General features: G+C 39.0%; 1 protein-coding gene across 1 annotated transcript in view; it reads left to right on the top strand.

Annotated features, from left to right (window-relative positions):
* Positions 1–10269, top strand: part of Emb (embigin) — a 53843-nt gene extending 43574 nt beyond the window's left edge. The window contains exons 5-9 of the mRNA NM_010330.4: positions 249–376; positions 3174–3453; positions 4784–4817; positions 7899–7953; positions 8899–10269. Coding sequence (NP_034460.3) covers positions 249–376; positions 3174–3453; positions 4784–4817; positions 7899–7953; positions 8899–8916 — 515 coding nt within the window. The 3' untranslated portion in view covers positions 8917–10269. The remainder of the gene's footprint in view (positions 1–248; positions 377–3173; positions 3454–4783; positions 4818–7898; positions 7954–8898) is intronic.
* The last annotated feature ends 5811 nt before the right edge of the window (positions 10270–16080 follow it).

Genomic DNA, 16080 nt, shown 5'->3' on the forward strand with positions numbered 1-16080 from the left:
CTAATCACTAGAGGCTTTCCTTCCAGTTGTACACCGGCAGATGATTCTACTGAAGTCATCCATCTGCTACTATTAGCCACTACTGCCTATGCCTCCTAAAGACTACAAGTTGGTTTCATTTTATGTACAATTAAAATTGCATAAAGAGAACAATCCAGAAATGACGTGGGAAAAATGTCCATAAATTGAGTACATTTGTTTTGCTTACACAGTTTCCATAATATACATCTTCCTGATTTTTATCTTAGTACCCAAAGCTCATGGGAAAAAAAAGTCGTTGATCGCTTACGTGGGGGATTCTACTGTGCTGAAGTGTGTATGTCAAGATTGTCTTCCTTTAAATTGGACTTGGTACATGGGTAATGAAACCGCACAGGTAAGATTGTATTTCCTGGGGCTAGTGAGACAGATCCCTTAGTGAGTGTGCTTGCCCTTTAAGCACCAGGACTAGAGCTTGGATGCCTATATCCATGTAGAGAGTGAGACACACTTGTAATCCAAGCATTGGGGATGCGAGACAGGACGATCCCAGAGGCTTGCTGGCCTCCCAGTCAAGTGTTGCTAGGGAACTCCAGATTCAATAAGAGACTCGCTCAAAAAACCAAGTGGATTGAAGTTTCGAAGGCACTGGATGACAGTTTCGAAGGCCTTCATGTAATCCACACACAAAAACATGCTCACACCCTTACAGACAGGTACACCCACATGTAAACAAAAATGACCTTTTTTTCCCTCTGATTTGAAGAAAACCAAACAAGAAATCTTTTAGTTCATAAGTAAGAGTATAGCTGACTTAAAATTCCTCGGAAAACTAATATTTCTGTCCTAACTGGTAATTACCAAGTAACCACAGTGATAAATGGAGCTGTCCTTGGGCATTCTCGGGATATCACCATATGTGTGAAGACACTCTTAGTGCTTTATTAGCTCATACTCAACTGTTTTTTTTTTAAAGGTTTTGCAATTTATTCTTTGAAAGAAAATTCTTTGAAAGAAAATTAAAATTTATTTTCAGAATAGGCATGATGGTTTGTGCATATAATCCCAGTACTATGGAAACTGAGACAGGAGGGTTGCTCTGTATTTAACTTAGACCAAAGAAATGAAACCATTTAAAACCAAACTAGCCAAAGCTGAATAGCAAGGCCCTGCTACAAAACAAAATTAAAATTAAAAAAAGGAGAGAATCCTTGCCTGGTGTAGGGGTATATACGTGTAGTCCCAGATCCGAGGGAAGGTGAGCAGGAGGGTCGTTGGGTTTTCAAGCCATGGATAGAGTTTGATGGTATCTCAGACTCTATAACAAAGCAAAACCAAAATATTCTAACCTAGTTGACTAGGTTAGAAGGAAGTCTAATAAAAAAGCCTCACTTTTTGCCGATTACTAGAGAAACAGAAAACAAAATTCCAGGTTCTTTTTGCAGTTTGTCTCCTGAAATATCTGACACAGGATGCAATGTACTATGACCATTTAAAAAAAAAAATGAAGGGCAATTTGGTCACTTAAGCTTAGGTCTTGGTTTCTCTTAGGTCATTGGCCTTTTAGGGCACTGTAGACATTGGAAAGGAGTGGAATGCTGCATCTTAAGGCTCTATATATCCAAGACAATTGACTTCATAGAGCTGATAGGAAGAAAACAGTAAGAGTGTCCAATGAGTAAATTATCGTTGGCTTCCTATCCACTCCCAGGTTGCCACAAAGAACTTGAAACTTGGGACGTGTTACTCGGGGGGTGCTCTTATCGTGCCTTGGTGCTACTGAGTATTCAAATTAAAATCCTATTGAGGAAAAAAACTGTAACTCTATGTGGAGCACATGAAGCAACAAATCTTTTAATGAGGTGTTAAATTCCTCCTGAAACAAACTGGACACTTTGGAAGAAAGGCTGGGAAAGGAACATGTCTAGGTCTCTGATAATAATGCTTTAGAGCTTCAGAAAATGCCTAGAGGCAGCTTAAACAATGAGTCCTCTGCCTTTTGTATTATTGCTGATTAGGACAGGGTAGCTGGAAATGTTTCTAACACTTAAATTGTAAAAACAAATATCCACTGTGGTATTTGGAATAGATAGTCTAATGAATCCATGCAGATGTGATAGCAGACAAACTGGAGCCTAAGTCAACTTACATTAATGTCATAGAATGCTCTTCTCTGCATCCTTGTGCTTTTCTGTATGAATCATCCTTTAGACTTGGCATTGAGCCTGGTCATAATCGGCTGTGAGACAGGGTCAGCGAAGGGGTCACAGGTCAACATTTTGGGTCAAGACCATTTCAAGATAAAAGTCATCATTATTGTCAGAATTAGCTCTGAACTTTCTTAAACTTCAGCCCTTGGATTTATTGTCTCTGATTCATATGGTAGTTTTTGTCATGAATATTATAGGCCATGCTGCCTGTCTACCTAGAGATGGGCAACGGTCTTTTTTTTCCCTCTTCCTAAATACATTTGCAGAGAATTCTTCCATTGGATAACCTCTGAGAACATTTGTATACAGATTAGCGCTTAATTGAACATCTCGGGCAAGTAAGAGAGTAGCGAAGGCATCAAAAGTCCTGCGAATTAAATTTAATTTAAATAGATTAAGCATCACAGCTTCTAGGTATGAGTGTGAGGAAAGCCCAAGAGATCTCAGAAGCCAGTCAGCCTGGGAGAAAAAGAAACTGGGACACGAAAAGGAGGAATTGGGATCTACGACATCACAGTGCGCTGCTCACTGGAGCTGCTGCTGACCATTCATGTAGGGAACTAGTGTTGTCAGGTTACTGTTATATCTTCAGAGAAATGACTAGAGGCGTATGGTTTTGTGTCTGTCTTTGTGGACAGATAGTCATACATGAGAATGAAAACCCAAGACGACTGGGCACGATTTTCTGCCTTGAATTCTCACCTAATAGTTGCTAATGACGACCTAGACGGCTACCTGTAGGTTTAGACATTCAGGGCTACATCCTCACAGCTGAAAAATCTTTTTATTCTTGCTTGCTGCTGGAAAACCAGAACCCTGCTAGGACTTTAAAGGTCTGTTTTATATAATGCCTCATAAATTTTAATATGCCCCTTTCTGGTAAATGGTTTTCTTGGCTCTTTCAGCCTTGCTCAGAATTAGATCACATGGGACGCGCATCTCTTTGCATTATGTAAGGGTTTTAATGTCTCCTCCTTGCCTTAGGTTCCCATTGACGCTCACTCGAATGAAAAGTATATCATCAATGGTTCCCATGCCAATGAAACAAGGCTCAAGATTAAGCATCTTTTGGAGGAAGATGGAGGATCCTACTGGTGTCGTGCCACCTTCCAGTTAGGGGAGAGTGAGGAGCAGAATGAGCTGGTTGTGCTGAGCTTCCTGGTGCCCCTCAAGCCATTTCTGGCCATACTTGCCGAAGTCATCCTCTTGGTGGCCATCATTCTGCTTTGTGAAGTGTACACACACAAGAAAAAGAATGACCCAGGTGAGATTTCTTACTTTTTTTCTATTTTGTTATCACTTAACTATGATGCGTAATATGGCTTTGCTCAGTGTAGTCACTTAAAAGCTCTGGGGAAGGGCTGGAAGGCTGGCTGGGTAAAAGCAGTGATTAAATAAGTGTAGAAATTTGAGTTGAAGTCTGCAGAGCGTATGCTGCAAGCCTCTGTGATCTCAGTAAAGGAGGGAGGTAAAGGTAGGAGATGTCTAGAAGCTTAGGCTAATCAGCCCGACATCCACAGTAGAAAAGAGCAAGAAGATCCCGTCAGGGTGGACATCAAGGCCGAACAGACACCTGAGGTCAGGCTGTGACCGTCATACCCAGGCACTGCTCCTGCACACCGGCATTCACATGTGCAAGCCAAAAAACCATGATTGATTAATATAAATGGTATTAAAGAGTGAGTGTGCGCGCACACGCGCACGTCGGGGCTCGTGCACATGTATATTTAGAGGTCACAACACAGACTTGAGTATCTTCCTTAGGAACGCTGTCTACTTCATTTTGACATATGGTCTTTCACTGTACTGATAGTCACCCATTAGGCTGGAGTGGTGAGCCACTCAGCTCTAGGTCTCTTCTCGTTTCCCTGTCCCCGCCCTGGCATTCATTACAAATGTGCATTACCACTCCTGGCTTTTTATGTGCGTTCTGGGAATTGATCTTCCGGCCTTGCTATTCTGCGCCAAGTGCTTTATGACTAAGCTATATCTATCTCCATTTCAAAACTGTTTTATCAACTCTTCGAGATTCTTATAAAAGTCAAAGCTGCATTAGTGTTGTTTACAACCCATATCTGTTGGGATGCGATATCCTTGATAAAATTGTCGTTTATTCTGTATTTATTTTCTGATTTTTATACTGTTAAAAAAAAAAAAACAGTGGCAGGCTGGAGATATGTCTCAGCGATTAAGAGCACTGACTGCTCTTCCATAGGTCCAGAGTTCAATTCCCAACAACAACATGGTGGCTCACAACCATCTGTAATGGATCTACTAACGTATCTGAAGATAGCTACAGTATCACATATACATAAAATAAATAAATAAATAATTCTTTAACAGTAAACTAAACGGACTTCAGTGGCATCACAGGTTTGAAAAAAAAAAAAGCCTCACGTTGCCAAACAGCTCTTGATTAGAGATCCAGGTAAAGTCTGGCATCGTGTTGAGAGGGAGCAGAGGGAGGCATAGCTACTGAAGGCGGCAGGTCTGCCCCTTCCAGTGAATAGTGTTGTTAGAGGCAGGTCCAACTGAGGTGTAAAAGTAGCACCATGTCCTTAACTGCCATGTCTTTCCTGTTTGTTGTCATACAGATGCTGGGAAAGAATTTGAACAAATTGAACAGCTGTAAGTATTATTTTTTAATTTTTTTCACCTATACAAAATCAGATTAATATGAAATTAAGTAAAATGTTTGTAGTTAGAAACAAGAAGACAAAAGATGCTGATGTGCATGCAGTTTCCTATATATATCTGTGTGATGCTGAAGTTTGGTATACAGTCTACCCCTCCATCACTTACTGGTCTGTACTTCTTGTTTTGTTTATACAAACATTTTCATAACGCTACTACTCTATGTACCTTCGTTGAATTAAGTTATAAGTATAAATGGTTAGGACAGACTTTTGTACACAATAACCAGAAATGAGTATTAATTTTTAAGTGATTCTTTACCTTGATCACTGATGAAAACATTCTTAAGACTATAATATTCTTGAGGCTAGAGAAATGGCAGAGTGGTTAAGAGCATTTGATGCCCTTGCAGATGACATGCGTTTAATTCCTAGCACCCACATAGCAACCCACAACGGTTTATAAGAACAGGTCCAGAGGATTTGATCTTCCCTTTGCCTTCTGGAGGCATGAGCTTACCAGTGGGACACACATGTATGCAGGCAAAGCATCCACAGGAAGAAAAATAGAAGAGGAAAAAATGAGTACAGTGTATCCAGTGTATGAAGAAAAATAGAAGGGGAAAAGATTGCAGTGTATTCATACAAAGAAAAATAGAAGGGAAAAAGAGTACAATGTATCCATTGTAAGAAAACTAGAAGGGAAAAAAGATTACAGTGTATCCACAGGAAGAAAAATAGAATGGAAAAACATTACAATGTATCCATACAAAGAAAAATAGAATGGAAAAATATTACAATGTATCCATACAAAGAAAAATAGAAGGGAAAAAGATTACAGTGTATCCATAGGAAGAAAAATAGAATGGAAAAACATTACAATGTATCCATACAAAGAAAAATAGAATGGAAAAATATTACAATGTATCCATACAAAGAAAAACAGAAGGGAAAAAGGAGTACAATGCTCAGGCCAATGGAATCCCAATGCACAGGCCCAATCAGATCCCCCAGATCAGAGCCACTAAGGTTGGGGCCAGGCATCTGAGTGTTCTTGGTGTTCAGGTTCTGCCGCACTGAAAATCGCTGGCCTAGAGTTCTGTGAGAATCACATTGGAGAGAATTCAGGTTTTGCTCTTTTACTGCTCTCTCAAGAGTAGAACCTGAGGTTAGCTGGGAATAAAATGGCCAGGGAATCTGCATTGGTTGGGGGATGGTGGAACACTTCTGCTCTTCCAAACCAGAGAATAAAGGTGCCCAAGGCAGGGGCTACAATCTGCGAGCCAGCCAGTGGCTGTGAACCAAGGGTTAAGAGATCAGACTAAGATAGCTGAGAGGTGCCCATGAAAGGGGAGGCCTGCCCAACTGTTACCAATCTAATCCCAGATGGTGGGCATGACCTGTCAGCCAATTAAAGAGCAAGAATTATTTGGGGCACATAATTCTTATTCTTCTTTGATAAGAGTCCTCAAGTACCATCCACTGTTTGGCTGTGGGTGTCTGCATCTGTCTGAGTCAGCTGCTGGGTGGAGCCTCTCAGAGGACAGCCATGCTAGGCTCCTGTTCTTTACATACTTGTAGAGTATTTGATGTATTCAAAGAGGCATTTTGACCCAGTTTATTCATAGGAGGTAAAATGAACCAATAAGATATATGCTCTCAAAATTATAAGTTGAACTTTAATCCTTAAATCTTTTTGATTTTTTTTTTAAGATTTATGTATTTTATGTATATGGGTACACTGTAGCTGTCTTCAGACACACCAGAAGAGGGCATCCAATCTCATTATGGATGGTTGTGAGCCACCATGTGGTTGCTGGGAATTGAACTCAGGACCTCTGGAAGAGCAGTCAGAGCCCTTAACCACTGAGCCATCTCTCCAGCCCATCTTTCTGATTTCTTAAAGTCAAAAAGTGTGACAACCATTCCTATAAGTAAGGATAGTTGTACTGTGCCCTGTAATGTCTGTTTGTCTGCCTAACTCCTATCATGCCCTGTGTCTCAGGCCACTCCTGTGTAGTTAGTAGGTCCTGGGACTACATCCATTGTTATGCTGACAGTGGACTTCCAGCATGTAATTTAATTTTTATTTCCACAATTTACCCCACCTACTGCTTCTTTCCAACATCTTAAGAAGCAATGTCAACGTGACTCGATCTATAATATAAAAAACTGCCTTTTACTTTAAACTGGAATAAGACACATCATGTGTTCCCTCCTTTATTACGTTGGGTCCATCACTGAAAATGTCATTTAGGTATACATTAACAGAGGTATTTTAAGATCAATTAGATCAACCCTTGCTGTGATCCATTTTAGATACTCTAGAATTTAGTTAGGAACTATTTTTTTTCCACAGAAAATATTTTCATATGTTATGTCTGAGATATTTTACATACACTGTGTTTTGGTATGCATTGTCCCTTTTACTTTCTTGTTAAAATGATTTAAAGATAAAAATATAATATCAAAACCAATGACTTCTCTTAAGAAGAGTAACTCATTTATTTGATTCATTGTCTGACCATCCAGGACATCTATCCTCCAATTGTGACGTACATGGTTAGGTGGCTGACTTCACTGGTTAATAGTAACCATGAGCCCCGCAGGCCTGTTCATAATATCCCCACTGCTATTCACTGTGTTTGGTGACTTTCTCATTCAGACATGCTTAAGAATCTAAAGCACATACTTGTAGTTTTGTTCTGATGCAAGAGGCCAGGTGTAGCTTCCAATTTAATGCAGTAGCCATCAAATTATGACATCTGCCTCATACAAACTTCCAAAGCTCCTGACTGTTATCTTGCTTGCTTCAGAACAATGTGAGAGTTACCGTTACGTACATGCCCATGGCCCTACTCTTGCAAGTCTTTATTACCATGCCTGTGGCCTGTTAGGTCCTCCCTAAGCAATGGCGTATGGAAAATCATTGTTCTTAGGCAGAACAATGTTAGGAAGAATGAATTCAGTATACACTGACATTTTAGAGTTTCCATTCAGCTATGATGTGCATACTACACTGACTTAATTTTATACATGGTGAACATCTGGTATTTTCTTTTTGTTTTTGACACAGGAAATCAGATGATAGCAATGGCATAGAAAACAATGTCCCCCGGTACAGAAAAACTGTAAGTTACTTCTAAATGATAGTAAAAAGATTATTTTTAATATATTAAACCTTACTCTTTTTCTTTTTAGAGAGATTTATTTGTTTATTATATGCAAGTTCATTATAGCTGTCTTTCGACACGCCAGAGGAGGGCATCAGATCTCATTACGGATGGTTGTGAGCCGCGACTGAGCAGGCAGTGCTCTTACCTGCTGAGCTATCTCACCAGCCCCAACCGTACTCTTTTTTTTTCAGATTCATAAAAGACCCAGTTCACTTGTCCTTGAATATACTTGTTTATACAGTTTTAGGAAAAATATAGAGTTTTACAAAAATAATGGTATCCAGGGCTGGAGAGATGGCTCAGCAGTTAAGAGCACTAACTGCTCTTCCAGAGGTCCTGAATTCAGTTCTCAGCAACCACATGATCACAACCATCTAATGGGATCTGATACCCTTTTTTTTTTTTTGGTGTGTCTGAAGACAGCTACAGTGTACTCATATGCATAAAATAAATAAACCAACCTTTAAAAAAAATGGTATCCTTTTCTACCAGAGAATAGGTGTTAATAATAATCCTGTCTCAGCCTCTTGAGTACTGGGATTACATGCCTGTACCATCATACACAGCTTTATTTCATGGTCTTTATATTTATATAAGTATACATTTTCTCCCTTGGGCTAGTTTTTTTCAAAAGTTTCATGTAATTTTTAAATTCTCATCTCAAAGTTTCTGTAGTTTTCTGTTTTATTTCCTTATATGTCCATATAATTGATGCGATGAATTCATCCACCATAGCAAACTTCCCTAATTGATTTGTAATTGTCTCAATTCAGCGTTGTTTGAACTTGCTTTGTCCCTAGTTGGCAAGCTCACTTGCCAGGCCTTCTCTGCTTTGCTAAAGTGATGGTAAGCTATTATATGAAGGCATGGCCGTAACGTGTTCCTTCTGCTTTAACTCAGGACTCTGCAGATCAGTGAATACAGAAAGAGCATCTCGCCCTGGGAAGAAGTACAGCGTTGGAGTTTGTACTTCAGCTTCCTTATTTTAGATTTTTAAAAGACAAAGATGCCCTCAACGTGCACAGAAGTAGCTTTATGAACAATATAGTCCATCTCCTACCTAAAGATGTACTTTCATTTTGTAATTGCTTTCCATTAAAGCAAGGTCAATTGTTTCAGCTGTGTTCTGTGAGCTGTAACCTAGATAATAAACTCCCCTCTGTGGGTACAGGGTGGACACCAGCAAAATCACTTAATAATCCACAAATAAATATCGCCGAAGATCTGTTTATTACCAAAGAATTTATTAAAGAGAAAGCGTTTGCCAGTTGTCTTAAGTGTTTGCCTCCACCAGACATCTTACCTATAGAAGTATTTATCACAGTTTTCATGTGAAGTGTATCCAGTGTTGAGTGTGATTTCTCTAGGAAATGGAAAGTATGCTTTCAATATCGGTGGCTACACTGCAGTCTAGACACTAAGATAAACTTGTGCTCTATAAATAATGGTGCAAAGTAAGGGAGTTCAAATGCTTGTGCCATGGCCACTACATTACCAGAGCTTCTCATCTTCATTGCACTCATTTCTGCTCTTTCTATCCCAAGCCGAAGAGCTTCCCAGCCTTAAGTAGAACATTTTCCTTGTTCTTTGTCATTGGGGTTTGGACTTCAATAGTCTTCAGAGGCCAGATCCACGTTGTCACAGTACAACCCCGCTCGCTACCTGCATGCCTTTGTGGCTCATGGTTTCTGGGTGCCTTTATGTGCCATCTCTTTCCTGGTACCATACCTGGCTAAAATGCATTCTTAGTGTTTTCCAATAATAATTCCTTTGTCTAGTATACAGGAGGACTAGTGCACTATCTTTATGTTGCTGCGAATGCCTTAGACTTAACTTCAAAATTGTATCTGAGATACTTTATGAACTTAGAACCAAATCACGTCAGAATTTTAATGGACATGGAAACTTGTCAATGGTTTTAAATGAAATAAAATGTGCCTTGGATGGTTGGATTAAATGTCCCTTGTGCTGCTGGCTTTTGTGATACACTGCCTGGGAAAACAGGGCTACAAAGAGAGACCAACTTGGGATGATAGTTAAAAACAAAAAACAAAACAAAACAAAAAAAAACATGGTTCTTGGTGATTCTGGGATTAGAGGTTGGGTAAAAAGAGTCCACCGGTTTAAAAATGGAAATGTATAGAAGTGTATGCCTTTTGTGTTAGTTATGAAAAGTGTAAGATTTCTGGTGGGGAAAATTATGTAGCATCTTATTTGACTAATGTTTACCAATATTTATTAGCAAAAATAATACATAGGAAGTAGTTATGGTAGCTCCTTACTGTTGTCTGTTGATGAAACAAAACTCAGTATTTTCTAATAAGACATGTTAACGGCAAGTGTGGATTTTTACTGAACTACAATGTACCTCTTGGTGGTAGATGTTACCTTTTTTCCCACTTTAGTTTTATTAGGTACACATTTGTTTATCCTTAACTCATGTTTAGTTTGACAAGCTCATCTTGATGCTGGCAGGGCAACAGTATAAGTAGCCTTTAAATCAAAGGATTTAAAACAGTGTAACTGTGACTGGATACATACAAAACCCAAAGAAGTAACTTTAAGAAGTTTAAAGAGGATTCATCTATTCCCTTTGCCACCACTATTTAAGTTGAAATAGTTTTCATGAGAAAAATAAGCTACCAGGAGGTAAAATGATCTGAAATACTTATGTAATACTCTGAAATGTTAACAGGCATCTGTGCTATTTATTATTCTAAGAAAGATAAGTTATCTCAGTAACTTGGAGTAGAAAAAGTTGTCAAATATTTAAGTTCATTTTTGGCCCTTCAGATTCTCTCTGGAGTACTTCTGGAAAAATTATTCCATCACTGTTAGATGACAATGGAATGCTTCTATTAACTAGCTTCACGGTATTGAAGAGTGGATTGTCTGAGGACCAATTGTAAATTGAATGTAAAAGAAACAAAGGCTGAAGCAGGAAAACTATCTGAGTTTATAAAGTGGACACCTGGGAAATTCTGTTAACTTTTTCAATAGATGGGATTTTCAGTGTAATAATTAGATTTAATGATTCCATAAACTTTCCAGATAATCTTAAATTTGTTTTACGTTAAAATATATTTCCTTCTGACATCCGTTTTCCCCTAGCTAGTTAGTCCTTCGGGCTCAAACCTAAAATTGTTTACGCTCTTTTCTTCCTTATTTTGCTGGCTATTAATACCTGTTCCTCTCACTCTCCTAATCTTTCATTAATCCTCAGGGCCTCTCCCACCTCGCCTTCACCAGCTGCAAGGCTATGGTCTAGGTTTCCCTACCTTAGCCTCGTCCATACCTCCATTTTTCATGGTGCTTCTCCATCTTTCTTTTTAAACACAAAAGACTCACACTGATGTCTCAGGTCAGGCCAAACCTTATGCAGCTCATTTTTGCCATTTCTTAGAACTACGCTTCCCCTGGTCACCATTTGCCTTCCATTGTCTTGAGTTAGCCCAGAATCTGTCTCTGATGCTCCCCCCCATCCTGCTTACTCAGCATGTTCAGGCTTAGAGGAAATTCTGATTATCAGTGGGGCAGCTCAAACCCATGTTTTTTTTGTGGTTGATCTCCTTCCTGGATTCTGACTTTTAGTGCTGGGTACAACAGGGAAAGTGTTACAGGTGTCATACAATGTCTTTGGAGGAGTGTGAAGCTTAGATTTTTAAAGAATCACTTATACCTATTTTTAGGAAACTAATTTTAATTATGACATTTAGGATTGCAAATAAAATATGGAAAAGCAGGTTGTGTTAAGCCCTTCAAGTGTGGTACAGGGTACACCACACACATTCTCTGGTGGGTTTTTGTTTCTATTGCCCTTAAAGTCCCATGGCCACTGTGTATGTCACACATAAACCCAATTTTTACCTTTTCTCTAGTAAGGTAACAAATTGGCTCTAATTATACAGGATTTTAGTGGTTATATTTCTTGGTATGGGAAGTTGAGATCCGGCATTTGTGCTCGGTCCACTAATATCTTTCCATCCCCCAAGTTTTGTACAGCACCTCAGAATTCATTTCAGAATTTAATATTATCAGCAGCATGTCACAAAAGGTTTTAATATATTTTGATCATCCAAAGCATACTTCGTATCCAACTGATCTGTAGAAGAAGATACCCTGTCATGTCTACCAGTTTGCTCCTGGTCCTCATCTTTAAGACACTTAATTCCCCCCACCCCAATTCCTTGCTACTAAACTTCCCCATATGAAAATGAATCTTTCTAATCTTCCGAATGGGTGAAAATAGGAAGACTTGATCACGTTGGGATTTTAAGTTACACATATTTACACACTTACGACTTTAGTGCCAGCTTATTACCTATGAATTTATTCTACTCTCTCATCAAGAGAAAGACCTGAAGCTATGTGCCCCTTCTTCCTTTGTTCTGAACCTAGATAATGACACGTTCTATTAATCAAGTTCCCCATTAACGGTGACCCTCCTATTGTTGAGTCCTGGTCCCTGACATTTGTTGTATGTGCCATGTGCTAGGCACTCACTCACTGTGAAACGTGCTTAGAAGTGTTTCGTTGAATCCTCAGTCCATCTCATGACATAAAGACTTGCTTTCTCTTTTTCATCCATACGCAATTCCAAGTTTAGCGACGTTGAGAAAATTGTCCAAGCTGCCCCGATGCACATGATCAGAACTGAAATCCACATTTGGCCTCAGCTGACTTGACCTACGTTGTTCAACTGCTCTGAACTGATAATTTATTACTTCCTAGAAAATGAGGATATTATCAATTATCTTTTGTCTTTTAGGTAGCCAGTCATAGCACAAGATCCATAATCTTACTGTAGTTGGGGAGACCGCCCTGCACCCCCCACCCCCTTTACCCATTCCTGTGGCCCCACGATGGTGCTGGGGAATGAACACCAATTTAGGACTTTTTTTCTGGCTTGATTTGTCAGTAGTAAGCATGAATATAACATTTATCATCCACACACTGAAAATGAAAGGGGATACTATATACAGCTTCACTGAGATGTGGAGAGTGGCCCCTCCGGTCTCACATTTAGCCCATGGCGAGGAGCTGGCTTCTCTGTGGATGCTCTCACAGTGCTGCAGCAAACTGGAATGATTGATGGCAATCAGCTTTCATGGAAATAACTGACTGTAGGTAAGGCAGGGAAATCACCAATTTCAGTAAATGTCAGGTGAGTGCCACCATGGCGAAGTGCCTATAATGGCATCATTTGCCCAGCTTCAAGTTTTATTTAAGTATCTTCGGATGACAGGGTTTGCTGGCATTCGGAAAGTGGGATGCACGGGATGTAAGAGAGAAGCTGGCGGAGAACATTCCGCTTTTGCTGCTGTGTGGACGAACTGGCTGATTCCTTGGATTTGTGTATCTTCTGGTTCATTGCTGTAGTAGCTGTGAGTGAGTGTGAGTGAGTATGTGTGTGTGTGAGTGTGTGTGTGTGTGAGTGTGTGTGAGTGAGTGAGTGTGAGTGAGTGTGTGTGTGAGTGAGTGTGTGAGTGAGTGTGTGTGTGTGTGTGTGTGTGTGTGTGTGTGTCCAGAAAGTCAAGAATGGCAGATTATGCCTTTACTACAAAAGTTAACTGTGTGTGAAAGTCACGTACAAATAAAATGGGCACAAGTACTTTTAATTCCACGAATGATTTATAGTCTGTATTTCTTACTCCTTTGCACCTCAGTGGGAACCTGTTATGGAAACCTGTTTATAGACTGTTGGATATATATATATATATATACTTGTTTTAAGGCATTTTCAAGAAGAATTACTTATATAATTTTCATTTCAGAATGATATCACAAATTATTTTTCTAAAGTTTATTTAAGAAACATGAAAATATTAGATTTATTACATATATAATTAATGATAATGCTATTTAATGTTAAAAAAAAAGAATAGCTGCTTATATTTTCTACCTTTTAAAATAGATATTTAAGCATGTTTAGTTTTACTTAAGTCAAGGACCATTAATTATATCTTTTAAAAGTTGTGTTTCTTTTACATGTGTGTTTAGGTTCTTGTCACTGACTTTCTATATTATGTAAATGGCACACAATTATCAATACAGGAGCACTGTGAAAATGTCCGTGTTGCATACAGATTTAATGTACAATTAAGCTCAATAAAATATACTCTGTGGGTTAAAAGTTTAAGTATTGGGAAATGTATTTTCAAATTCTTCATTTTAAAAGGAATTAGCTCCTTTTGTATGTTGTGTTTTTGGGTGGGTGCTTGCGGAGGCCAGAAGGGGTCATAGGATCCCTTGGAGCTGTAGCTGCAGACAGTTGTGAGCTGTCAGTGCAGTTGCCGAAATCTGAATTCTAATCTCTACGAGAACCGTGAGCACTCTTGACCCAAGTCTTTAATTTTCTTTTTCATCTTTCTCTCCCTCCCCCCCCCTTTTTTTTTTGGTTGTTGTTGTTTTGTTTTGTTTTTCAAGACAGGATTTCTCTGTATAGCCCTTGCTGTCCTGGAACTCACTTTGTAGACCAGGCTGGCCTCGAACTCAGAAATCCACCTGCTTCTGCCTCCCAAGTGCTGGGACTAAAGGCGTGTGCCACCACGCCCAGCACTTCTTTCCCCTGGCTGCCCTGGAACTCCCCTTGTAGACCAGGCTATCCTCACACTCATAGAGATCCACCTGCTTCTGCCTTTTGAGTGCTGGAATTAAAAGCATGTGCCACCACTACCCAGACATTTTTTTTTTCATTTTAAATAGTGTAAAGGTGGTTGCATCAGCCATAGGAAACATTGGTTTTTATTCCTGTGTGTATGTTAAAAAAATTTATGTTTTATTAATCAAGGTGTTATCCTCAAGCCCTACACATAAAAAAGTCTTAGCCGGGTCTGTTTTAACATGTTAAATTGAAAGTCAGCCAGAAAGCAAATTCCAAAACAGTAAAACATGTTTTGAAAGTTTAAATTACACACACCCATGTCCATGATTTGTTTTTTGTAAAGAGGTTTTCAAATGAACTAGTACATAGATCATTTTGCTTGTTTTCTTGGATAATTTCCTTTCAGCTTTTTGTTACCAATTTAGATTGACTCAGCAAAAAAGGGCTGCAAAATAAATGGTTTAGGTTTTTAAAAAGTAAATATTTGAAAAAACTATGAAAACATCTACTGTTATAAAAGAGATCTCAAATAGGGCAGATTAATGAATTCAATAATCCCAGAAAAGATAAATTATTTAAGCAAGTCACTAGGTTAGTTGATTCCATATTATATTTGAGTCCTATCTTTATGAAAGTAACATGACTAGTAGCTAACAAAATAAGTGTTTCTTGTCACTAGCATGTGAGACCAATTTACAGGAAGAGAGCAATTGCATTTTGTGAGTGATTTAAAAACTAATGCCTTGTGGTCAATTTGTAGACAGACAAAACAGACATGTTTTTACTGTGCTCTTGGTAATTGCAGCTGATTATGTTAGGCCTCATGAAACAAAAAGTAAATGAGCCTCACTGTAATCAAATACTACTACTAAAATAAAATTTCAAACTTGTTGAGGCATGTGACTAATCTAGCTGTCAGGAGGGTGACAGTGACTTTGAAGTCAGTCTTGACTGCCAGGAAGATCCTGTTCCCCAAAACAGAACCGGGGCAAACTTTGAAGAAAGTATATGGAACAGATTTGGCAATGGTGGATATTTAGATATTCACAAAAGTGAAGAAACCTCAAACAATAAGTGAAATATGCAGCAGGATACATGGTTTTCAAAATCGAGGAGACAACATAATCTCTCAAATACCTAATGTATATAGCCTGTATGTGTGTATGCATGCATGCTCCTGTGGATGTTAGAAGAGGACATTGAATTCCCTGAAGCCAGAGCTGCACATGAGTGTGAGCTGCCCAAGGCATGTGAGACTTGAACTCTGGTCTTAGGGAAGAGCAGCAGGCACTTTCAAGTACTGAGCCATGTCTTAGCGCCAAGACAATGATTTTAACAGCTAGAATCAGCTACAGGGAAAGGACAAGCTGAACAACAGCCAATTTGTGATAAGAGACTATGACATACTCTTACAAGTGTCACGATGTTAGAGTCCCATTGATACGACCAATTCAGAATTCTGCATGTCCAGAAAAGAC

This window comes from Mus musculus, chromosome 13 (genome assembly GCF_000001635.26).
Source record: "Mus musculus strain C57BL/6J chromosome 13, GRCm38.p6 C57BL/6J".
NCBI classification, from domain to species: domain Eukaryota; kingdom Metazoa; phylum Chordata; class Mammalia; order Rodentia; family Muridae; genus Mus; species Mus musculus.